The 24,030-nt window shown below is 37.7% G+C and overlaps 8 protein-coding genes across 18 annotated transcripts in view; 4 read left to right on the top strand and 4 right to left on the bottom strand.

The window, feature by feature from the left end:
• LOC104817745 (ATP-dependent 6-phosphofructokinase 3-like) overlaps nucleotides 1–492 on the bottom strand; it is a 4,339-nt gene extending 3,847 nt beyond the window's left edge. The window contains exons 1-2 of the mRNA XM_010547026.1: nucleotides 380–492; nucleotides 32–232 (exon numbers count right to left, since the gene is read on the bottom strand). Coding sequence (XP_010545328.1) covers nucleotides 32–133 — 102 coding nt within the window. The 5' untranslated portion in view covers nucleotides 134–232; nucleotides 380–492. The remainder of the gene's footprint in view (nucleotides 1–31; nucleotides 233–379) is intronic.
• A 2,913-nt stretch (nucleotides 493–3,405) lies between these two features.
• Nucleotides 3,406–7,347, top strand: LOC104817742 (NAC domain-containing protein 73). 3 transcript variants are annotated; one of them, XM_010547025.2, is made up of 6 exons: nucleotides 3,406–4,060; nucleotides 4,650–4,833; nucleotides 5,403–5,911; nucleotides 6,012–6,284; nucleotides 6,647–6,711; nucleotides 7,031–7,347. In XM_010547025.2, exons 1-5 carry the CDS (start codon nucleotides 3,953–3,955, stop codon nucleotides 6,665–6,667), a joined length of 1,095 nt encoding a protein of 364 aa, XP_010545327.1. In that variant the 5' UTR covers nucleotides 3,406–3,952; the 3' UTR covers nucleotides 6,668–6,711; nucleotides 7,031–7,347. The 3 variants fall into 3 exon arrangements, with proteins under 3 accessions (XP_010545327.1, XP_010545324.1, XP_010545325.1); XM_010547022.2 differs by having other exon boundaries at nucleotides 6,628–6,711; nucleotides 7,031–7,346; XM_010547023.2 differs by having other exon boundaries at nucleotides 6,631–6,711; nucleotides 7,031–7,342.
• A 521-nt stretch (nucleotides 7,348–7,868) lies between these two features.
• Nucleotides 7,869–9,759, top strand: LOC104817740 (profilin-like). Of its 7 annotated transcripts, none has more exons than XR_772563.1 (5): nucleotides 7,869–8,052; nucleotides 8,211–8,927; nucleotides 9,033–9,174; nucleotides 9,280–9,390; nucleotides 9,554–9,759. XR_772563.1 is itself a non-coding variant. In XM_010547020.2 (3 exons), exons 1-3 carry the CDS (start codon nucleotides 7,927–7,929, stop codon nucleotides 9,110–9,112), a joined length of 270 nt encoding a protein of 89 aa, XP_010545322.1. In that variant the 5' UTR covers nucleotides 7,869–7,926; the 3' UTR covers nucleotides 9,113–9,264. The 7 variants fall into 7 exon arrangements, 1 of the variants encoding a protein (XP_010545322.1); XR_772560.1 differs by having other exon boundaries at nucleotides 9,280–9,448; XR_772562.1 differs by lacking the exon at nucleotides 9,554–9,759 and having other exon boundaries at nucleotides 8,211–8,362; nucleotides 8,864–8,927; nucleotides 9,280–9,368.
• On the bottom strand, nucleotides 9,392–11,920 carry LOC104817741 (glucan endo-1,3-beta-glucosidase 13). The gene is made up of 4 exons (XM_010547021.2): nucleotides 11,628–11,920; nucleotides 9,921–11,195; nucleotides 9,781–9,814; nucleotides 9,392–9,684 (listed from the first exon to the last, which is right to left on the bottom strand). The coding sequence occupies exons 1-4, from the start codon at nucleotides 11,680–11,682 to the stop codon at nucleotides 9,543–9,545; spliced, it is 1,506 nt and encodes a 501-aa protein (XP_010545323.1). The 5' UTR covers nucleotides 11,683–11,920; the 3' UTR covers nucleotides 9,392–9,542.
• A 523-nt stretch (nucleotides 11,921–12,443) lies between these two features.
• LOC104817739 (mitogen-activated protein kinase kinase 6) lies at nucleotides 12,444–15,657 on the top strand. 2 transcript variants are annotated; one of them, XM_010547019.2, is made up of 9 exons: nucleotides 12,444–12,644; nucleotides 13,049–13,133; nucleotides 13,253–13,387; nucleotides 13,834–14,058; nucleotides 14,159–14,341; nucleotides 14,454–14,677; nucleotides 14,795–14,840; nucleotides 14,937–14,982; nucleotides 15,406–15,657. In XM_010547019.2, exons 1-9 carry the CDS (start codon nucleotides 12,571–12,573, stop codon nucleotides 15,450–15,452), a joined length of 1,065 nt encoding a protein of 354 aa, XP_010545321.1. In that variant the 5' UTR covers nucleotides 12,444–12,570; the 3' UTR covers nucleotides 15,453–15,657. The 2 variants fall into 2 exon arrangements, with proteins under 2 accessions (XP_010545321.1, XP_010545320.1); XM_010547018.2 differs by lacking the exon at nucleotides 15,406–15,657 and having other exon boundaries at nucleotides 14,937–15,398.
• Nucleotides 15,658–16,955: 1,298 nt separating this feature from the next.
• On the top strand, nucleotides 16,956–18,008 carry LOC104817737. The gene is made up of 2 exons (XM_010547014.2): nucleotides 16,956–17,295; nucleotides 17,584–18,008. Exons 1-2 carry the CDS (start codon nucleotides 17,087–17,089, stop codon nucleotides 17,813–17,815), a joined length of 441 nt encoding a protein of 146 aa, XP_010545316.1. The 5' UTR covers nucleotides 16,956–17,086; the 3' UTR covers nucleotides 17,816–18,008.
• Nucleotides 17,813–22,712, bottom strand: LOC104817738 (arginine--tRNA ligase, chloroplastic/mitochondrial). Of its 2 annotated transcripts, none has more exons than XM_010547015.1 (18): nucleotides 22,575–22,712; nucleotides 21,695–21,768; nucleotides 21,464–21,600; nucleotides 21,286–21,361; nucleotides 21,053–21,154; nucleotides 20,743–20,958; nucleotides 20,549–20,629; nucleotides 20,333–20,416; nucleotides 20,096–20,200; nucleotides 19,824–20,002; nucleotides 19,546–19,630; nucleotides 19,259–19,445; nucleotides 19,097–19,166; nucleotides 18,931–19,000; nucleotides 18,752–18,841; nucleotides 18,492–18,560; nucleotides 18,313–18,411; nucleotides 17,813–18,196 (listed from the first exon to the last, which is right to left on the bottom strand). In XM_010547015.1, the coding sequence occupies exons 1-18, from the start codon at nucleotides 22,699–22,701 to the stop codon at nucleotides 18,086–18,088; spliced, it is 1,962 nt and encodes a 653-aa protein (XP_010545317.1). In that variant the 5' UTR covers nucleotides 22,702–22,712; the 3' UTR covers nucleotides 17,813–18,085. The 2 variants fall into 2 exon arrangements, with proteins under 2 accessions (XP_010545317.1, XP_010545318.1); XM_010547016.1 differs by having other exon boundaries at nucleotides 21,695–21,772; nucleotides 22,575–22,664.
• A 191-nt stretch (nucleotides 22,713–22,903) lies between these two features.
• The window catches only part of LOC104817736 (elongation factor P), a 3,355-nt gene continuing 2,228 nt past the window's right edge, over nucleotides 22,904–24,030 (bottom strand). Inside the window, exons 7-11 of the mRNA XM_010547013.1 lie at nucleotides 23,880–23,947; nucleotides 23,536–23,659; nucleotides 23,413–23,452; nucleotides 23,250–23,317; nucleotides 22,904–23,143 (exon numbers count right to left, since the gene is read on the bottom strand). Coding sequence (XP_010545315.1) covers nucleotides 23,134–23,143; nucleotides 23,250–23,317; nucleotides 23,413–23,452; nucleotides 23,536–23,659; nucleotides 23,880–23,947 — 310 coding nt within the window. The 3' untranslated portion in view covers nucleotides 22,904–23,133. The remainder of the gene's footprint in view (nucleotides 23,144–23,249; nucleotides 23,318–23,412; nucleotides 23,453–23,535; nucleotides 23,660–23,879; nucleotides 23,948–24,030) is intronic.

The raw sequence follows: 24,030 nt of genomic DNA, 5'->3' as shown, positions 1-24,030 counted from the left end.
TCGGAAGAATTAGGCATCAAGAGCGACGTACGTGAAGATCAGGAAGGTAATCGGTGAGATGAGGAACATCCTCGAGAACATAACCGGCAGGACCCTTGATGATCTTCGGCTGACTGCTTCCGAGAGAGCCCATGGCGAAAACCTGAACCAGAAATGGATTTTCTCGGCGACCCAGATCCCTCGAACCCGCCAGAAATTATCCGAACGCGAAAACAAGAAGAAAAGCCTGTCCCTGAAAACGGAGGAGGAGAATAAGAGAGATGCACCAAATCCATCAGTCCAACAAAAGGCGACCCATTTTTATAGGACTTGGCGAATTGACCACCCAAGTCGGTAAAGGAATCTCGAAAGAGGGAGAGAGAGAGCAGTGAAATCGTACGGAACCGCGGTTTTGCTGTGGTGGGCAGGATTGGTTTCCGGGAAAAATGAAAACTTTTAAAGCTTTTCAGATGGAGGAATTCGATCAAACCAGTGGCGATGAGCGTCAGCGGAATTTGCCGCAAGAAACTGTAAATACGTATATACGCGTATACGAAGTTATTATTAATTTATTAGGGTCCATAAACGAGTTAATGGTGATACGGTTGCAACATGGGACACGCTTCACATTCATCTAGAACCCACATTTTCATTTATTTACCGACTTCCATTACCATGATGTAAACAAACTACTACTTGTCTCCGGACCAGACACCAAGTATAAGTTTTCTTCTCTGTTTTTTTTTCCTCATGTCATTGGTGTATTTTGACACGTGTCAATATAAGATTCTTGCTAATGGCAGCGTCAAGAGATGGGCCCACGAGCCCATTTTGTCAAACTTTTTTCCCCCTAAAATAATGCTGTGTTGAAATCGGATCGGACGAATAAAATATATCAATTTGGGGAAGATTCGAGTATACTGCATAAATATTAATTAATCCCAAATATTTATTTTTTTTTCGATATTCTCTCATATAATGAATTTTTTTATTTTTTTATTATGATGGTTTTTATATTATTTAATTTGGGTACATCCGATTTATCAACTGTATTCGTTTTGGATACTTTAAAGAAGAAAAAAAAGATGCCATAGTCACGAGCTTCATGGAAATAACAGCTGAGGTCATTGTCCATAAAACGAGTTGATTAATTAATTACCAAAAAATGCGAAAACACGAGATGTTTCAAAAAATAAATGTATTATTATTTTTTTCTAGCATAAAATGCATGAATCTCTTGATTAATGAATTATAGATAGTCTATTAGTTAAGAGTTGACAAAATCATTTTAAAGTTTTGGATTAGATTTTATTAATAGGTGATTTGATGAAAGTGATCCAATAAACTTTCTTATTATAAAAAAAATCTTGATTTAAGAGTAGTTTATTACCCTGTGATTATATCACACTAATACGCCCGTCATGACACGTGTCAGTGATCTCACTGGGCATTAAGCGGCATTCATTGGTCAACGGTCCACAAGAAACAAAAAGCATCAGCCGTCGATTTGGAATCTGATCGAAAATGGGAATCGTGGCCGTTGAATTGAATCCTTCTCTTCACCTGTGCGCCTCCGGTTTCTCTCTGTCCGGTCGGACCTATGGGTAGTCAAATATGGCTTAAAGTTGGTGATTCATAACAAATAAATTTATAGATTAAAACGATATTTTTGTAGTTTATTTAGTTTGGATTTTAAAAAGAAGAAATTGACAAATTATTTCAATATATATATATTATGCGTTGACAAGTATATGAAATTTGAAAAGAACGTGGATTTTTATTATTATTACACATTTTTTTTGTAATCCTCCAAATTTTTTGAGAAAAACACGAAAACAAACAAAATGGGCTATTCAGGTATTTTGGAGATCTTAGAAAACATGGGCCTTTATATGTATATATCTTAGGCCCATAATAGGATACGTAAGGCCCATTTAGTGTGTGTGTGTGTGTGTGTTGTATATATAAACACCTTTGGTATATGCTTAGGAATACAAAGTAAAAAATGGTATATAAGGCAAAATTTGTTTTTTTATGCCATAAAGAATAGGGAAAAATGAGAAAACTAATAGAAAATAAATCAGAGCAATGATGACCGTTGGATCCTTATTCAAACAATTATATCTGCGGCTCGGCGCGATTCCGACAAAATGATTGGACCCACAGCCATGTGGGCCCATGTTACGGGATGCAGAATCATATGTGACAAAAAAGATTCTCCTTAATTGCTTTTTCTAAACTATGTTATATATTTTTATTTGGGTAAAAAGGTATTATAGATATAAAGCAGTGGTAATGCCGACCAGGCAAATTTTTTTATGATTCTTATGCTGAAGGATTCAAATCCCGTAAAATGCATGTGAAAAAAAGGAGTTAGCTTGTCGATTTAAAATGAAAATTTATCAAATTGTTATACACTGAAATCCTTAACAAAATTATCATAACTGGTAATTCTTTTGTGCATGGTAGAAATTTTATAAAAATATTATATATTTTATTCATCATGAACAAGATCTTTCCCTTTACCCAAAAAAAAAAAAAGAATTTTCCTCCGCCTTCTCCATCAAGCAACATATGTGTATATATGTCTTTTACCAAAATGAAGAAAAGGTATATATATGTCCCTATATTTAGTCATTTCTCTATATGTGCATACACTGATACACACACACACACACACACACTAAAGGATGCATATATAGTTTATATGTTATTGTTTACATATATACGTATATACGGGTTGAGCCATAAATCAGACAAGGCATAATGAGAGGGAAGCCATTTCTTTGCTTTTGTCCTTTCTTCGTAACGGTCAAAAGCCTCTCATCAAGTTGCGGCGCATGTATAAATAATTTATATATATATATATATATATATATACATATATGTGTGTGTGTGTGTGTGTGTCCGAATCTTTGATTTGATTTATAGTAATTTGAGAGATGAACTTTATTGTGTGATTTATGTTTCTTTTGATACCTTAGTAGCATTTGAGATTTTTTTTTGTTCCGGCTAATATAAAGTTATCAATATATAAATTCCGATTTATATATATATATAGTGTAATTTTTAACCTCCATAGAGTGGACGAGATATCCAATATTTATGAGGATGAGTATCCACATCACATCAAACTCCAAACTTAATTCTATTTTATATGTGCAATTTTGAAATCAAACTAACATTTTTATATAAATTTCCTCCTTTTTATAAAAATTTTGCAGATTTTAATTTTGAAAAAAAAGGACCGGAATATTGGCAATATAAACAAATTTCAGGTGTGAGGAACTTGTGAATTAGGCAAAAGGGTTAAAAAGTTTGGTCAAGAGGGAGAATCGAATTAGGGTTTTTAGTACTAAATCCTCCTTTTATCTTTATCTTATTATATATATATTCTTCTTTTATCTCTCTTTATCTACTCGAGAGGCTGTGTTAAAGTCGTATCTACATGTGTTTCTGTGTCTCAGAGAGAGAGAGAGAGAGAAAGAGAGAGAGAGAGAGAGAGAGAGAACTTTGATTAAAGCATAGTATAGATGTGTATATATTGAGCCCGATCTAATTCTTGTCTGCTTCTCTCTTCCCTCTTCGTCCTCCGAAACCAAAGTTTTTCCAAACCAAATGTGTTTTTATATATTTCTTTTTTTTTTTTTGATAAAGTCCCCAAATCTTAAATTAATTATCATGCCGTTTTGACATGGTTATATGTATGTTAAGAACTATATATATATATATATATATATATATATGTATGTACGCATGTACATGATGCATGAAGTAAATGCTTGATGATTATAGTTGTACGCTTCTTTCTTCATTTTCAAGCCTTCCTTGAATCGTTTCTGATCAGATTACTTTGCTCTTTTTCCATCATCATGTCTGCATCTCCTTAACCAAAACCTATCTAGGTATTTATATATTTACTTACATATTTTCCTCTTCTCTCTCTCTCCCTCTCTTTCTCTCTCCTCTTGATATGAAGAAGAGCAACAGCGATCTAATAGGTTCAAAGCTCGAAGAACATGGGTTTCTTGGATCGAACCATTGCCCTGGTTGCGGACACAAGCTCCAGATTGCTAAACCAGTAAGTTTATTACAGTTATATAAAAACTTTATAATATATTCCATATCTATATAATTAACTTTAATTATAGTTCAAGCTAATTAATTGAAAGGTTTCTCTCTCTCGTTTTCCATTCCCCAAGAGAAGAAATCAAGAAAACCAAGAAACTAAAGAAAAGATGTAAACTTGCCGTGTGTTTTGTGCTGCCTCCGTTCCACCATACCATATGTATATGAATATGGAGCAAAAGAAAACAAAATATTCTCCTTTTTATTATTTTCTTCTTTCTTCTTCTTTAATTTTGTACTTTTTTTTTCAATTATATATATATATGTATATGTATTACTCCCTCCGTTTCAAAATATTTGTAGTTTTAGTTTATTTTCCATGTTTCAAAATATTTGTCATTCTACATTTCCAAGATAGTTTTTTACAATAGTTTCCAATTTTATCCCTCCCAAATTCCAATAAATTATTAGTGATAACATTATTTTTATCATTAAATAAGGTTATATGTGTCTTTTTCTCTCTTTTCTTAAAAAATGTGAAAAATCCTAAAACTACAATTAATCTGAAACGGAGGGAGTATATATATGGATGTTTGTTGCAGGACTGGATGGGATTACCTGCGGGAATGAAATTCGATCCGACGGATCAAGAACTAATCGAACACTTGGAAGCAAAAGTGAAAGGAAATGATGGACATTGTAGATCTCACCCTCTCATTGATGAGTTTATCCCCACCATCCAAGGAGAAGATGGGATATGTTACACCCATCCTCAGAAACTTCCAGGTTTATACATTATACATATATATGTACATATATATATATATATGTATACAAGTGATATTTATAAACCCCAGAATTAGGGTTACGGGATTCAAATATGCAAGATTCATGTGATCCTTGTGGATCGATATGTACTTGAGTGATGTATTTAAGAACCGACTCTTTGGGTAGGAAAATCATCCTCGGTTACATATGATAAGGTTATTTTATCAACTTAAAAACGTATATATATGTATATATTGATAAATAAAGTTACTATAGTATAATTCTGAAATGGAATTATAATGTTTTGTTTACGTCTGCGAAAAATGTTTATGTACGGGTAGAGTATTTATCACTCCAACTACATTAATTTCCCCCCCAGCAGAAAAGCTTAAGTTTCATCGACAGTTTTGATTAACAAAAATCAAACTTGTAATGAATACTTAGTCATGTATTAATTATAGTTTATTATGCAAATAGTTAGTCGTGAGCGTGTGATTATTGTTCCACTGGATAGTGTTTGGTAACCAAACTTTGAAAACATTTACAATATTGATTTTAATTAATTCCTCGATGTGGTTTTCTTGAAGGAGTGACACGAGATGGCTTGAGCCGGCACTTCTTCCACAGGCAGTCAAAGGCGTACACCACCGGAACAAGAAAGCGCCGGAAGATCAACGGCGATTCCGGCGCCGCAGAAACCAGATGGCACAAGACCGGCAAGACCAGACTGGTCATGGTCAACGGTCAACGAAAGGGTTGCAAGAAAATCTTGGTTCTGTACGAAAACTTCGGCAAGAACCGGCGACCAGAGAAAACCAGTTGGGTGATGCATCAGTACCACTTGGGAGTCGACGAGGAAGAGAGAGATGGAGAGCTTGTGGTGTCTAAGATCTTTTACCAGACACAACCAAGGCAATGTGGTTGGCCTCACGACAATATTGATCTTCCTCGGATGATCAATGGAACTCGTTCGATCACTTCCAAGGAGATGGGAACTGCTACTGATGCTAGGGTTTACTCTCGTGTCGGGGATGACATCTCTGCCGTTGACTTTTCGAGGGTTATGCCATTTAGGAATGGCTTCGATCATCATGAGGTACGCTGCAAATATATATGGACATTATTAGAAGGAAAAAAAACTTGTTACTATCGAGATTTACTTTTTTTTCGACATAAATATATCGAGGTTTTGATAGTGCGAAAACAATGGCGGATCATCATCATCATCATCGTCATCGCATCATCATCCTTACCTGATGCATGATCACGGCCATTATCATCAACATCATCAATTGGGAGCTATGAGAAGCGGTCTCCATATATCATCATCATCATCGTCATCATCACTACATCCAAGTACCATCCGTACCATCATGTCTCACTCTGCGTTGGAACATAACTTGGTCCTCAACGCTGATGAGCAGTCCGTCAATGTACCCGGAATCATCCTTCCAAATATGCCCTTTCAGGTAACGTTCCAATGAATTACTATTTTTTAAAATCCCAATTAATTAATTTTTCATTAATTATATGCTTTCATGCAAAATATTAATGCATGTTATGTAGTGGACACTTATAATAATAACTCGTAAAATTATTATATCTCACTTTGTTCACGAGGGTAAAACTACATAAATTGGAATTATAGATTTATGCGACTCAAGCATACATGAAAAAAAAAAAGAAATTACGAAAATAGTGTTAACATTATAACATACGTGCACGTGTGTTTTGATTATGACGTAAATGTATATACGATAGATTAATAACCGCTTTTTCATATGTTGATTAAATTGAAATAATATAATTAAGCAGCAAGAATATTTGGAAGGGCGATGTGATTCAGGATTAGAAGAACTGATAATGGGTTGCAATTCAGCCACTTTCATCAAAGACGTAAGTTTTTTTTCTTTTAACTATTTCCAAATTCAACGCATACTTCGTGTATATAATATTTTTAATTAAATATACTTGAATATTAGGGTTTTCGTTTTGGTTTTATTAGATTATTTCTGGCTTTGGATTTTTTTTTTTAAATTTTGAAACACCAGATCTATTGTTTTTTTTTTAAAAAAAATCAGACATGCATATATATATATATTTAAACTTTATTTTCGGCTAATTATCAAAATAAAACTTGATGGCAATGGCCGAGTTTGGACACCGAGCCAAATCTATACATATTAATTTCAACATTAATCGATGATTTATGCAGGGAAATTCAGAGCCAAATCCACTAGAGGCCGAATGGTCAAAGTATTAATTCTTCTCGCTCGAGTCCCACAACCGACCACGATCATAGGAAACCAAAATATTACAATTCGTTATTTACGAAATCAAAGCAAAAAAAAAAATGTACAAATAATGTTTTACCTGCATTTAATGTAACAATATAACACGATCACTACTGTTAATTAATACTATATATAACATCGAAATCAAGACATTTGGACTTGTTTATATCATGTTACGTTTGGAATATAGTATGTGATAATGAATATTGTATCCTTCTTTTGAATTTTTTTCGTATATATCATTACGGTAGAATAGAGGAGACAATTATTTAATGAGCCAGAACTGTAATACATGTTTTTGTAATATTATTAAATTTATATTAATTTATCAACTCCATACCACAAAATAATTTCATAAATTTCTTGCGAACATAATATTTTTATTTTTATGTTTATATATTTATATCTAAGTAGTGTAAAATTGTTAATGTTTTATAAATAAAATATATTAATGGTGGAGCCCACGTACTGTTCTTATATACGATACTGTTCACACCGACGTATACGTGAACAGTAACTCCAGGATTTCTATAAATAGACCATTTGGTTCCTCCATCTGTACACTTTTAAAACAGAGATCAATAAAAAATAAACTTATTCTCCATTCTTCTAAATATAATTTTCGATTTATAGTTAACGATCTAATATCCGGATCGTTAATATTTCTTCCGACTTCGTAACAAACATTTGGTTTTTGATATATTTGAATAAATTGCGGTAAAAAAAAAAGTATATGAAATCTAAATATTTGCGTCGATGCCACTGCCATTGCCTGCCAAAGAAGTAGAAAAAGAAGACGAAAAGAGAGAAAGAGAAGATGACGTGGCAAACGTACGTCGACGACCACCTGATATGTGCGACGTGGAAGGCAACCGCCTCACCGCGGCCGCCATCCTCGGCCAAGATCGGCAGCCTTTGGGCTCAGAGCTCCACCGTTTCTCAGGTTCGCTTCATTTCTACTCAGAACTGTCTTCGATCCACAAGCGTATGGGATTTGCTTTGTCCGAATTACTACTATTCGTGCATGATCTCTCCGAGGGTTTGCAGTTTTTTCCCTTTGGATCTGTGCTGAATCTGCCACTTCTTGTTTTTCCTATTTAGGTTTCGGTTTGATGAGGATTTGGATCCGGGCCTGTTTTTGCTCGTTTTCTTCTAATCGGATTACCGATTGCGGGTACTTCGTTTGTATCTCGGTCGGAACAATTTCGATTGGAATCAAAGTTTGAATTGCTGGATCAGAGAATTGATTTCGAGTAAGGATTAGAACTTCTTAGATTAAAGATCAGAGCTCTACTAAATATTTCTTGAAGAAAAGTTAAGTTTTGATGTCCATCGAGTTTGCCCTGCATGGCTGATCCCGTTGATTCAGCATTTATATTTCCCCGAGAATCTGGGGCTTGACTTCTATCGATCTATGGATACATGATATGGAAAAAAGCTTATAACATTTGTGCGGGGATGCTCAGAAGTTCGATTTTGTGCAAGTGTGTTATTGACACAGTGTAAGGCCTTGGACATGGGAGAAGTTTACCTGTGCTTGTCTGTTACAAAACTGCATACAGATGAAGATAGTTGCAGAGTTTCCGCAAGAATGAAATGGTTGACAGATCTTTCTGGCGGCTTCTTAATTAAGGAATTTTGTTCGAGATGTTTCTTGATCGGGCACACTATTGAATTGAATGCCACGGATATCGTTTCTTCCCCGTGAAATGAAACTTTTTACTTATCTGCTTCCAGTATTGCTATTGTTTCAGTTCAAGCCTGAAGAGATCACTGGGATCGTGGACGAATTTAAAGAACCTGGAACACTTGCAAAGAGTACAGTCTGATCAATATTCACTCAGAAAGTCCAACCGAGTGTCCTTATATTGCATTACTTGCTACTACTATTTATGAACCTGTGTTGTGTTTCTTCTGCTGTAGGGACCTGGTGGTGTAGCCATCAAGAAGACCATGAACCAATGGCTCCTGGCCAGTGCAATATGGTCATGGAGAGGCTTTGACTTTATAATCCTGTTCATCAAATTTTTTCTTGGTCCCTGATGCAAATTCCGGAGTACTATTTGTAATCTTCTGTTAATGATCCCCCATGACTTTTGCTCTTTCCTTTCCGGTGACTTCAGATTTTATGAATGATCTCAAAGATCTAAACTTATGATTGGTTTTGTAGATTGAAGCTCTCTGAGTGGCCATCTACTGCTCCTTTTTTACGGACTAGACTCAGTTGAGATGTCTGTACAAAAGATGAGAACCCCTTCCATTACAGGAAGATGAACAAAATGTGAGAAGATCTTAACTGATTTCAGTTACTTGGCAAAAAAATTGTTACACACTATCTGGTAATCTCGTACGGTCAAGCATTCTCGTACTTTCATGCCATGCATTACTTGGTTCCTGCTTAGGTGCAATGACAGATTTCTCTCTGTTTCTGGGTTACAATGCAGAGTTCCCAACGCTTAAAAGAAACGACGAGATCATGAGGAAGAGTCTCAAAATCCATCTGGCCAGTTTGCTGCTATGGCAAGCAGAAGTAGAGGTTAATGCTGTTGCATTGGTTGCCCTCGTTTTGTTTGGCCTGCACATGATTCACGGATCTGTAAGAACATTTACTCAACGTTTCCAGTTCGCAAATCCAGAAAAATCATAATCAGATGTGGATTTCGGGACATACCCGCCTGCAGTTACGTACAAGCAGTTGTCATAGCCTGCAAGAACATCGAACCAGTTCACAATATCGTTACTCTCTGATCGAAAACAACGGAATCTGTGATTTGTAATTTGTAGAAGGGAAAAGCTGGAGAATATACTTACTAGGATCCTTGTTGACCTTGACACCAGCTCCTCCAAAGCTACATGCAACATCAGTGGCACCGTTTTGCTGGAAGTAGCTGTTGAATACAAAAGAGGCATGAGAAACCAAGGTATCCGGCTCGAAACACGGCTGGCTCGGCTGTATAGCCGTGCAGTCCACATTTCCGGGTCCACATGCCCAATCCAGGGCACTCCTTAGATCTTTTTCTGAAGCCTTGGACGAAGCAATGCACCAGCTGGTCCCGCTCGAGTTTGTAACACTCGAGTTAGAAGATGGAATCAGATTGTTCTTCCCCGTGAAATCCAGATGGTAAACGCTCGTCTGGTCAGGGTAAAACAATCCCCAGTTTCTCTCTGAGTCTAGACCCGATTTCCGATTCTCGTTGAACAAAGAAAATACGTATACATCCATTGCTTCTCCCGGTTTTGCAGGTGTACCTTGGTTGGCAAGGATATGGCGGATCAGATTTGTGTTGTATGTCTCTGCATTGTCTGGATTTGCAGCTTTCTCCTTTGGTGAACCTTTGCTCGGCCATCCGGTCTCGGTAACCATGATCTTGATGGTCCTGAAATTCAGAGCCGTGAGGGCGAAATTGAGAGCATCGACCTGTGCATCGAACATGTTCTTGTAGAGCAAACCGGTGTTAGGGTCAATCACTTCGGAAGACGACTGGAACAAGGCGTAATTCAACGAGACATTGCTCGGGGAATCTCTGTAGGCAAAGTACGGGTACAGATCGATCATGAAAGGGGACTGATTCTCGGCAAGAAATTCGAGCATCGGCCTCAAGAAATAGGCAAAACTGCTGTTGAAAGCGCCGGCTGAAGGAGGGAAAGACCGAGAGAGGATCCCGAGGGAATGAGTGCTCGAAACTTTGATCCTCCTGCTCAATCCGACCTTTCTCAGAGCCGTGAGAACATTCTGCATCGCCGGAACAACCAGAGAAGAAGCATTGTGGGTATCCTCCGTAACCTCGGCTCCGACAGTGATGTGAGTGATCTTGGTCGCCGGATAGAACGGAAGAACGCTGTTCTTAAGCCACGTGTCGACGTTTGATTGGTGGTGGGAGAAGGAGAGCAGGTCGGAGTTTGGAACTCCGATCATGAGTTCGATGCCAGAGTTTGCGAAAGCCTTGAGGACTTGGACATCGGAATCGTATATACGGACGTACTTGATGTTATGTTGTCGGATCAACTGGGATACTTTGTCCGGAGTGGGCAAGTCGTCGGCGCTTCTTCCGTAACAAACTCCGACCTTTCCGCCATTGCAGCAACCTGAAGAACGCACCAGAACCAGTAAGAATCTGCTTGATTTTTCCGACCGAGATTTGGATATTTTCTGTTGTTAAACATTAATGCAATGTGGGTCCAGAGGAATTGCAATTCTAGCTGTAGAACATGTTGCGGAATCTTTTACAGATAACCAAAAAAAAAAAAACTTAAGCTTAATTGCTGTCCGTAGCTAGCAATCAAAGTTGAACAGCGAATTAAAATATAACTAGAGATTTCATTACCGGACACTCAGAAACATCTTTACGAGGAAGGATTTATTTATTTACTTATTTGTGAAAATAAGTTGAATTCAAAAGTGGCAAGCAATGAACTTTCGCAGTTCTGAGATAAAGCGAAATCTCGGGGAACTCTTCCTAGAGAGGGAAATCAAAAGAATAAAGGTAAAGTTGTAGAGAGAGAGAGAGAGAGACGAACCCAGAAGTAGGAGCAGGAGGGAAATGGCGAAGCAGAAACTCAAATCTCTCCCCATTAACAACTACGTTTGCGTTTGCGATTGCGTTTGCGGGAAGAGGGAAGCTACTTATTCTTCCTTCTTCGTTAGAAAGGTGGGAGCTTTTTCTCTCTCCAGAAGAAAGAAGAGAAAGAAGAAAGCTTTCGAAGCTCAGCTACTCTCTCTCTCTCACTCCCCGCAGAGAGAGACCGAGAGGGAACTAAATGAGTTTTTTCTCTCTCTTTTTTTTTGGTGTCAGAAATTAGACTCTGGTCTCTCTGGTCGGGGGCGAATCGGACCTGTGGGTATTATTGAATTGCAATTGATAGAATGGCTTGGATTCCGCCCGCGGCACGCTTGTAAAATTTGGAGTGTCCCGAGTTTCCTTTTTCTTCCGCTGCTCTCCGTTTTTAACTAAATTCAATCATACATTTTATTTTTCTTTTATAAAATCAACTAAGACATGAAAATTTATTAAATTACAATAACGAACAATATTTAAATCTCGAGATAATTTATATATATATATATATATAAATATAACCTCTTAAACTATTGAAATAAAGATTTTAAATTGGGATAATGTACCGAAATTTACCAAGAGAACCGACGGAAACCATTTCCGAACCGGGACTTGGACTAGTAGGCTTTCATGGGCCTATAGGCCTTAATGAACTTCGTTGATGGGCTCTATTGGATGGTTTAATGGGCCCAACAATATATTTTTGGTAATTTCATTCTCTTTAATTTAATATTATTTGTTATTATTCCCGGTCATTTGGCATTCAAATTATTAGTCCGTTGACAGGAACAATCGTCGTCGTCTCTCCACTAAAAAAGATTTAAACGGTTATCCCTCTCTTTTTCTTGGAGTTGCTCATCTGAAACCCTAGCCAGCGAAAATCCCTAGATCATCTGACGAAGGCGATGAAGATTAAAACGCCATTGAAGCAGCTCAAGCTCTCCGTCCCAGCTCAGGAAACCCCGATCTCCTCCTTCTTGTAAGTTTCGATTTCTTTCCCTTTCTATTTGAACATACTCTTTTGCGTGAATGAGTGAAACTGATCGGTGAGATTCTCTGTTCCCAAACCATTAAGATCGATTTTTTTTTTCTTTCTTGGAATAGCAATCGAAAATCAAAATAACTTGAAATTTCGAAGCTTTAGAGGGAGAAAGAATCAGTGAACAGATTGTGGATTTTAGATCCTGGATCGTCTGCATCTGAGAATCCGATGTCTCAGAAAAGTACCGGTGATTATATTAATTTGGGAAACACTTGATTTCTTGGAAGGAAGAATCCGATGTCTTAATTGCGTAGCTATTGATCATAAGGCGAACATCTGCCTAGTCATTTTTTGTTTTCTAAAGTTCACCTTACTTGATCTATGTCCTATTAAAATAACAGGACTGCTAGTGGTACATTCCGCGATGGAGATTTGCTTCTGAACCAGAAAGGGCTGCGGCTGATGTCCGATGATAAGGAATCAAGGGTGAGTTTCTTGTCTGAACACATCCTGTTGAATAAATTCTTTAGTATTCATCGGATGATGTCTGATGAGGAGAAGCAACCTTCAGAATATTTGCGTTTACTGTATTTTCTCTTCGACAGCCCTCTGACAGCAAGGAGCTTGATTTTGAGATCACACCTGAAGACCTTGAGACCGTGAAAGTCATCGGAAAGGGAAGTGGGGGTGTCGTGCAACTTGTTCGACATAAATGGGTTGGCAAATTATTTGCTATGAAGGTTTGTTTAATAGCGAATCAAGAATTTGCTTTTTCGTTTCTTTGCAAAGTTTCTAGTTTGGATCTCCAGGGGGATTCAGTCTATGATAGTTGGGGGTTCTTGAGTCTTTATGTCAGGAGATCATAAATTGGAAGCAGGAAATTTTGGCTATGACAAAATTTAGTCGGAAAATTTTGTGCCAACTTGGGTGTGCCTAGAGAAATCTAGCAGCAAGAAATTGCTAACTATAGATTTTGTTTTGATAATGGAAAAGGAAATATAGGTGAACGTAGTTGAGAATTCTCTGTAACAACTTAGCCCTTATAGAAATCACATTACTATTCATATATAGATACAATGCTGAAAGGAAACACTGAAGTATTTGTGGTCCTGGTTCCTCATAATCAGCTCTTTGATATTCAAGAAACCAGATTTGTCTTCTGAATTCGTATTTCTATGAAGTACAGGTCATCCAGATGAATATACAAGAGGAAATCCGTAAGCAGATCGTCCAGGAGCTGAAGATAAACCGAGCATCTCAATGTCCACATGTTGTAGTTTGCTATCAGTCTTTTTATCACAATGGAGCATTTTCCCTTGTGCTGGAATACATGGACCGTGGATCACTTGCCGATGTGATAAAACAAGTGAACACAATTCTTGAGCCTTATCTTGCTGTTGTGTGTAAACAGGTCCAGGAATTCCCTAAACTCAACCCAATACAAACATCCTAGATGATATTCCCTCTTTGTCTCTCACTGTTGTCTGATCTTCCATGCCTTTGCTCTACAGGTTTTGCAAGGCCTTGTCTACCTGCACAACGAGAGGCATGTCATACACAGAGACATAAAACCGTCCAACCTACTTGTAAACCATAAAGGGGAAGTTAAAATTTCAGATTTTGGTGTGAGTGCATCTCTTGCTAGCTCCATGGGTCAGAGGGACACATTTGTTGGAACTTACAACTATATGTCGGTATGCGAGCATTTCAATCCTCTCAACTCACACAACGAACATTGGTTACACCATTCTTGATCAGTATTGTATGACAAAAACTGGGTCCTTTTCCATTTCTTCTTCTCTTCAGCCCGAGAGAATTAGCGGGAGCACGTATGATTACAGCAGTGACATATGGAGTTTGGGAATGTCGGTGCTGGAATGTGCCATAGGGAGATTCCCTTACTTACAATCCGAAGACCAGCAGAACTCGCCTAGCTTTTATGAGCTCTTGGCTGCCATTGTAGAGAGTCCACCTCCAACTGCTCCTCCTGATCAATTCTCACCCGAATTCTGCTCCTTTGTGTCAGCCTGGTACATATTCACAGCTATATAAATACCGTTTTCATTCGGGAAAAAGTCAGTTCTTTTTTTTGCCCGTCAAAATGGTAATGATCATCGTTCGTGTTCTTGAATTTACGTTAATTGCAGCATACAGAAGGATCCTCGGGCGAGATCCTCATCCTTAGACCTCTTGGTAAGTTAACATTCTCAAAAACTTTCCACCAACATCATGAGAATCTACGAATCATTTGACAAAACATTCTGCCATATCATCTTTCGTATTTTCCAGAGTCATCCCTTCATAAAAAAGTTCGAGGACAAGGACATTGATCTCGGCATTCTTGTTGGAAGCTTGGAACCACCTGTTAACTACCCTAGATAAGTCTCTTCTGCTTCTGCATCACTTCATCCCTATCGCATTTGGTATATGATGTGAGATGATGATGATGATGATAATTTGATGTTCATCAATCCTTATCATGTCAAAGCCAATGATGCTCCATGTTCTTTTTATTATGTACAGAGTCAATGCTATATGAACATATGAGTATGGTATCACATGATGCATGTGAACAGACGCATGAATAGAAAGGTGGGTGTTATATATATATATACACACACACACATTTTCATAGTTGTGGGACTATTGAAGGATAAGATTATTACACATAGATCCTACCAACGGAAAACATGTGGCGGTGGTGAGTCATGGGTACGATTTGGACGAGTCAACTTCGGTTTCCATGTATTCTCTTCCAGCATTCTTGTCGGAAGCTTGGAACCGCCTGTTAACTACCCTAGATAAGTCCTCCTATGCTTCTCTCTGTTCCCAATGGCGTTTGATATTATGATATGAGATGATAAATGATATATAGTATCGTCGGTCTTACATTCCATACATGATGATGACTCGGTGTAATATGGTATTCTACTATATTTGATATACGATTATGATGATGTATATGATTATCATGATGGTGGTATATTGAATGATAAGATTATTATATACACATAGAGATCCTACCAACGAGAGCATGTGGTGGCCGAGTCAATTTCCTTTTTATATTTCTTTCACTTTCTTATATATTTTGACTGTGTTTAGTTATTTTATTTTGGCATCTATTAAATCTAACTTAATCTCTGTTTATTATTTAATTTACATATGCATCAGGATTTTAGTATCAGTTTTTACATGATTTTGTTCCCGGTCAAAGAATCCGCTTTTTTTTTTTTAATTAAACGATCGTGAGATTCTCTATTTTGTAAATTATTTGGTGTACGTCAAGAGGATATCCGAATTAATATTTTAAAAAATCAATAAAAAAAAATCTTGGTATTTGTTCATACGATTATAGGAGTGTAACATTTAAACAAATTATATGAGAAAATAGGAAATAGTCATAGTGGATGTATCTGATTGATGCCAAACTTTTGATATTATCATCCTCGAAAATGATATTTGGTAGTGGAAATTGATATAATTAGGGAAGAGTACAACACATATGCTAAAAAAATTGTATTGTAAATTATGGTTAATTATTTTGGATATGTAAAAAATCTAACCAAATCATATTAAATAACATATAATTATATTCGAGATCTAAAAATTAATGAAATATTTTTTAAAAATAAATATTTTTTTTAATAAAAAGGGATCTTAAAATCGAAAAGATATTAGAATACAAAATAAAAACTAAATAAATAAATTTTTTCTAACAGTTAAAAATACGAATTAAATCCCAAAACACCTATGATATTGTTTGAAACAACAAAAAATGTAAACGTTGCCGAATCTTTGAAATGCAAAGGGTGACGTGATTTTCGACCAAATAAAATAACAATATTAATTGCTAGAAAAAAAAAGATAGATGAGTCGGACATGTTATGGATATGTTTTAAATAAAATGGGTCTTATCTTCTTTGCCTAGTAGCAATAGCATGGGGAATAACACACCTGTCTATATCATAATATATACATACATATATATACACACCTAATTGGTTTATGTCTTAATGAAATAAAGCGTCAAAATTACATCTCGTGTGTGATTATATTATATAATTATAAATAATAACAATGATTAAAAAACATTGTTGTTGTGTATAAAAATAATTAAGTTAAATGAAAAAAAAATGTGTAGAGATGGAAGGAAAAAAAAGGGAATATATTATATATGGAGGATAAAAGATTCAACGTTATCCACGGCTCGGCTCGCACGTAAGTATTGCCTATAAACATATGTATATGTGTATATATATATACATACATATCCACACACAGATACATACACTCATTGATAGACATAGAAAATTTATTCAAAATATATATATATATATAAAAGGCTCATATATGTTTGTATGATAAAGCACACGTTTTGACAAGAACTCACCTGCTCTTATCTCATTGTTCAAAGGAAAATCAATCTCAATCTAAAGCAGATGGGAGGAGTGAGATATGATCCTACGAGGAGGATCGATGAGGAAGAAGACGAAGATTCAAGAGATTCATCACCATCACCATCATCATCATCATCATCATCATCATCATGTTCCTCTATGTCTTCTTCATCTGGTTTAGCAGAGGATGATACCTCCTCAGACGGGCCTCTCCATGATCTATCTGACCTCATGGATCAACTCCCCATCAAGTAAGATATATATACATATATACATATTGATTGATCTCTCATCACATTTTTTGGATCCCAATCTGGACCAGCTCCAGAGATTTTGATTACAAGACTCTTCCCTAAACTTCGGACCATTTTCTAAGTTTTGTCATGAAACTTTTTCGCATCCTCGGATCTGAATCCGTAATGCATTGTTCAAACGAAGAATCTCTTTAAGTCTCGATAGTTCCTTAACCTCTCGTCACGATCCTAATCTCTTTGAAACACACAAAACTGACATGGATTTACGTTGTCGCGTTATGACAGGAGGCGAGGGTTGTCCAAATTTTATGGAGGCAAATCACAGTCATTCACTTGTCTTGCAAATGTGAAAAGGGTAGAGGATATTGCGAAAGAGAAGTGGAGGAAGCCATGCAAGGGCTCTTGTTGGGGTCTTTTTAGCCCCAAGGCCACAATCTCAAAGAAGTCAACAAGAAAATCTTCAGCACTTTCTTCTCTGTCCATGAAAGCTGCTTTCATTAACCAAAATCCACTGTGAAAAAAAAAATAGGACAATCCTTGTTTTATGACACAACAGTACTCTCTGGTTCGGTTCAGGTTGTATCTCAGTTTTTTTTTCCCCTGAACCCGAACGAGAGCAAGAACAAGAACATCGGCTTTGATTCCTTCTCCTTGTCTTTCACATGTCTGTAACGGAAGTCAAGAATCTTGAACAAAACAGATGTTTCTCATGAGTCGGGCAAAAATATATGTTCGATCCAGACAATCCGTTTTCACCTGGGGGTTGCCTGATATGCGTCGAGACGTATCAAATCTTGTAGACAGGAGTGATTCCGAGAAGGTGGAAGCATTTCCGCATAACCACAGCTGTGGCCTCGCAGAGAAGGAGCCGGCTCGTCTCCTCCACTGACCCGATGACCTGCAACGGTTTTCCAATGAACCCCACATACTTCAAGTGAATAAAAAGCAAACCGATACCTAAATTATTCAACAGTTCAAAATCTAGAATCGCAATGGCATACAATAGTAATATACCTGACAGTTGGAGTAGAATTTGGTGAAGTACTCGGACAGGTTATAGAGGTACTCGCACAACACGCTCGGTAACAAGTTTGTACATGCCTCCTCAACCGTCTGGAAATTGTAATCATTACTCGTATTTTACCGACGCGCTCTCTTGGAGGCAGTTCCATGCAATATGATCACTGTCTTACCTCGGCAAATTGGAGCAAGTGAAGCCCGAGTGCTCGTTCATCCGCATGATCCAATGCTATCTTTCCCATCTGCAACAAAGAAGTGCATAAAGTATAAGGGACGCTAGCATCTTCTAAGACTATTTTCCTTTTGTAAAATCAGCTAAAAAGATGTGTTTCAGCCACTCTGCCTAGAGGGAGACCGGATAAAAAATATCAAAAGTAGAAACGAGAAACGCATGAGCAAGAGAACAGAGAATCATGTTAATGCTTTGAAATACCTTCTTCAGCTCATCTATGTCTTTACCGGACTTTCGTATGATTGAACAGATCCGAGCATGGGCATATAGAAGATAAACAGCTGTATTTCCCTGCTCACGAAACATTATTAATAAGCAGATGTAGACATTCGCTTGGCACAAACAAGCATGCTAGAAGGTAAAGAAAATGTTTTCAGCACCTTGTCATTAAGCATTTGATCGAAGTTGAACGTATAATTTGTCAACCTGTTGTTCTTAAGGTCAGCATACCTTGCAAGAAAATTAAACGGAGTGTAAGCCAACAAGGAACGAAGTTACGAAACAAAATCCCCTTTCATGAAGGCAGGTAAGAGTCGAGATTCTTACTTGACGGCACCATATCCAACTGCCTCAGCTGTTTGATCAAGCTCCTCAGTAGTCCACTCTTTGTCCTTACCTGAACATGTAAGAAGCCGACATGTAAAAGGATAAACAAAGCCACACAAATAACTTCAAAGGTGTTTGAAACAAATTCATGAACTAAGCTACCCCGCTCAACGAGAGCAGCTTTACTGCGAGTCTTGGCCTCATCTAGCAAATCGACTAAGCGGACCACTTCTGTACTCCGAGTTCTAAACCGCTTGCCATCTTCCCCAAGGACAAGACCAAAACCAACATGGCTAGTTCTTGGGTAGGTCTTATCGTTATCCGGAAGCCAACCAGCTTTCTTGGCAGCCTGATTATTTGCAAATTATATTATCATTAACGATAAAATCAAGAGCAGAAAATTTCATGCAAATAGCATGTCCAAACAGATGAGTAACCCTCAAACCTACTTTGAACACCATATCAAAGTGCTGCTGCTGGCCAACATCGGTAACATATATAATCCATTCAGCTTTTTCTTCATTCAGTCGATACCTGGAAAACAGATTTACCATCAGCCCAAAACTGATAACACAATATGCAAATATATCACAACAGCAAAACTCACAAAAACCAAACGTGCATATATGATAACAGCAAAAACTCATAAGAGAAAGCAGGTGATGTATCTTCAAATGGAAGCTACCAAAATCCAGATTTTACAGAAAATGACAGGAACTTAACGCACCAAATAGCAGTCAGATCTGTTGAAGCATAGTTGTAACCGCCATCGCTCTTAACAACAATAAGCGGGATGTTGAAGCCTTCAAGAAAAATCACCCGGGCACCTTCACTTTCTTCGACTAACCCCTTGCTGCTCAATTCCTCAATGACCTTAGGGATATGAGGATTGTAAAAGCTTTCTCCCTGTCAAGATTATTGTCGCATCAGTACCCGTCCATATATCCCTTTTCCATTCTTTTTCAAAGCAATATAGTAAATGTGCGAAATATTATTTACCTTCTCTTCAAGCTCAACTCGAAGGCGTTCATAAACCTTAGCAAACTCCGCTCGACTGATTTCACAAATCTGAGCCCAAGCCTTGCGGTACTTGGGGTCACCACCCTGCACAGTAGGAGAAAGAGATGCAGTAATTTTAGATCAAAATGCAACGCGATGAAAGTGCTATTGCATGATATTTCAAAAAGAGAAAAGCACAATGCACCGCTGATTCAGCTTAGGCAGTAAGTTACCCACCTGAAGTCGGACTACACCCTGTTGTGCCTTCTCCTTAAAGTCACGATCCTCATCAAATTTCTTTTTTGATTCTTTGTAAAATGCCTGTGAGATCATGTATTAAGTTAGAAATAGAATTGCTTTGGACCCTTCTGCACGAACTACACATGCCAACAATAGCAAGAAAGAAAAAGGGTAAAGCTTCAACAATACAATACATTGAACTGTAAAGCTCACCTGAAGATCTCCGATTGCTGCCTCAGTTACACTCTCTGAGTCTGGAAATTTCTCAAAGAGATATTCTATCAGCATACCGAACTGCAAAACGCGTAGGGCTTTCATTCCATTGGTAATGTTGAATTTCGAAAGAACACAAATTTGAAGCTCCTGAATTGGGGAAGAAAGCATTGGAAAAGGAAAAAAACACCTACCTGTGTTCCCCAGTCACCAACATGGTTTCTGCGAAGAACTTCAACCTTCGAATACTCGAGCATACGAGCTAATGTGTCACCAATAATTGTAGATCTTAAGTGTCCAACATGCATTTCTTTTGCAATATTGGGCGAGGAAAAATCAACAACAGCTCTTTTCACCGAAAGGGTAGGCGCCCATGCATCTATTCCATCAATAAGCATGTTTTGAATAGTCTGTATCCAGATTAGAAACAATTATGCTATGCATAAATTCCATGATTGAGGATTGGGACCTAGTTATAAGAGCAAACGGTACAGAACAGAGTACCTTTGCCATCCAATTAGCTGATATTACAACATTGACAAATCCAGGTCCAGCTACGGAGCATGATTCTACCATCTCAGATTGAGGGAGATTTTTCATAAGGGCCTATGAAGTAAGCAAAACGAAGGTACCTTAAAAAGGAGTTGAAGACGATAATCTGACAAGAAACACAAAATCTAATAAAGATTTATTATTTCAAATCTAATGACCAACAGATATGAAATCCCGTATCTGACCTGCCCAACAGCAGGAGGACCCTTGAAAGGAGTAGCCTTTCCTTTTATTTTGGACCAAAGGCCCATCGCGTTGTTGCTGCAAACATCGGTAGAAAAAAAGAGTTAGCGAGCAGAAAGCAATCTAATCTGCCTTCAACTCCACCATTCTCTTTTCTATCAATAAGTGAAGAGGGGTCACCATTGGTAATCGCCGAATTTGGCAGTGCATGCAGCTACCAAGGGCTCAACGTCAGGTTCATCTGGAACCGTATTCTTAAGGGATGCCTCAAAGAGTTTAGCGAGTTGACGTTTTAGGTTCCCAGCGTTTTCTTCATCCTGCCGCCACAATTCCAAAATCAGTGCTGAAAATGATAAAGCAGAAAAAGTTCATTCCAAAGTCAGTACTGAAAATGATATAAGTGCGACTTACAGCAGCTGCCATGGTTGCCACGGGCTGTATCTTGGTTGCCAAGGTGAGTCTTTTAGATGTAGCTTTCAATAACACTGTCTAGGTTAGAAAATAAGAACAATCACTACATCTCACAAGCTAGCAGATAAGATTTAGCCAACATGGACATGGAAAACTACGACAAATCTGTATTTTTCCTTGCATGTTTACATGCAGAAACATGTCCCAAACACAAACCTTACTTAAATTAAAAACAAGGCACAATTCTGAAAAAAAGGCCAAGCTTCCAAGTATTTCTTCAGCATTCGTAGGTTCATTTTCAGTTGACTAACAAAAATTAAGGACACAGAGCCCCACACCACATTGCTGACATCCCAGGAGAAAACCTAAACCCACAGCCACAGGAAGGGAAAAAAGAACTTTCTTTTTAGCCCGTGGCGCCACACCATCAGGATCCATGTCGGGTCTAAATGTAAGCATGCGGCCGAGAAACCAGCTGAAGAACAGAACTCGTTTCTCATGATCCTTTCAGTATTCTGATCAAATTACAAAACATTCCCCGAAAATTTATGCGAGAAGAGAATCGCCTTCGATCAACTAGGCCTGGTCTCGTCATGTCATCTGAAGCGATGGGGTCGACACAAAAAATTCCAGAACTTCATAGCAAAAGTATTCCCATGATGAGCGATTATTTTATAAGATGTCGAGCACTGAAGGATCTTATACAAGTAAAAAAATGGCAGGCCATGAAACAGTCATAAAAAAGCAAGCCAAAAGTGAAGAAACAATACAATGAAGCGAGAATGCAGGGGAAGAAGAAGGGCGAAGGCGAACCCAAATGGAGATGAACAGGGACACACGCAGAGAGAGAGAGAGAGAGATGGGAACTAGGGTTACTGACCAGAAGGTGAGGGAGAGGGGAAATGATGGAGACGAGAGAAACGGTAGAAAGAGAGGAAGAGAGGCGACGGAGGAGATGCAGCGACCGGCGGAAGGAAAAGGGTCAGGGGTATTGCCATTTTATTCATCACTTTTTTTATTAAAAAAAAAAAAAAAAAACTCCCAGTTTTAGGGCTAAGGGTTGGAAGTTGGAACACAACAACAAGACAGAGAAAAGCTAAAAGCCAAAGTATTGGGCCGGAAAGAACAGTGGACTTTTCAAGGTTGCAATTTTTTTATTTTAATTTTAATTTAAAACCAAACACAAAATACATGGGGATGAGTTGAATGTTGATGTAGTAGAAGAACATAGAATACTACTATTTAATTTATTCGTCCCGGCAAAAATCAAAGGACCCAAATCCCCCAAAAACGCAAGTACCTAAAACCCTAACACAGATTCCTCAAAAGAAACCACCTCCATTAAAGGACCCTAAACTCGAAAACGATATATATATATATATATATGATTGTATATATAGGCCCATTGGAGAAGAGCACACCGAGCCCCGGTGTTGTTTTTACTTGACCCTGCAAACAAAAAAAGAGTGACATTTCCTGCTGGTTCCGACATCATTACAAAAGATTATATTATACCATGAAGGTTTTTAAAAAAAAAATTATTATTACTACTAACCTCTTCACAAAAGTGTCATCCTCTGTATTTATCATTATCTCTTCCCCTGTCTCTAGATACGCCGGTACCTGTGGTTTTCAACACGTTTTCCCGTCCATTACTGGCCCCCCACAATACATTCTCTCTCTCTCTCTCTCGATCTCAACATGAGAAAAAGACTTACTTGAATTGTGCAACCATTGTCCAGCACCGCTTTCTTGTACCTGCATGCGTTTAAGCAACCCATGGGGCCTCTGCACAATTTTTTTCTTTATTTTAAAAACGGTTCTCGGACCTTAACACATACCTTGAAGATGGTGTAAGTCCTTTCATTGGAGATTGCGTCTCCACAATTTTACATGTCACGTGTTTAGGAACAGACCCATCTAAAGCTCTTCCATCGAACAGTTCAAGTTGGACCTTCATTTCCTCTGTCACAAAAACAGAAGCAATTTCCACAAACTCTCGACAGGGGCAACAAAAAAGAGTGACTTTCATTATACACACGCACCAAACCATATTCTATGTAATTTGAAAAGAACCCCATAGATACGGTTATACCTTATTTGACACGACAACACGTTATATGTCATCATTTATGACACCAAGAGACTAAAAAAAATGGCACGCATTACACAAAGCATTATCAACCTTTTAGATACGCAGCAGCTTTTCCAAATATCTGCAGTGGAACTTCTAGTTGTTCAAATGTATGAGGCCTACAGGGCATTAAACGTATATAAACAGAAGGTTTAGTTACATTCTTATAGGAATGTTATGCGCCGCAATAGAATAGGGAAAG

The sequence above is a fragment of the Tarenaya hassleriana genome, unplaced genomic scaffold (assembly GCF_000463585.1).
Source record: "Tarenaya hassleriana unplaced genomic scaffold, ASM46358v1 Cleome28, whole genome shotgun sequence".
Classification (NCBI taxonomy): Eukaryota; Viridiplantae; Streptophyta; class Magnoliopsida; order Brassicales; family Cleomaceae; genus Tarenaya; species Tarenaya hassleriana.
Note: the sequence above shows the minus strand (reverse complement) of the source record. Positions and strands in the feature narration are given on the sequence as shown.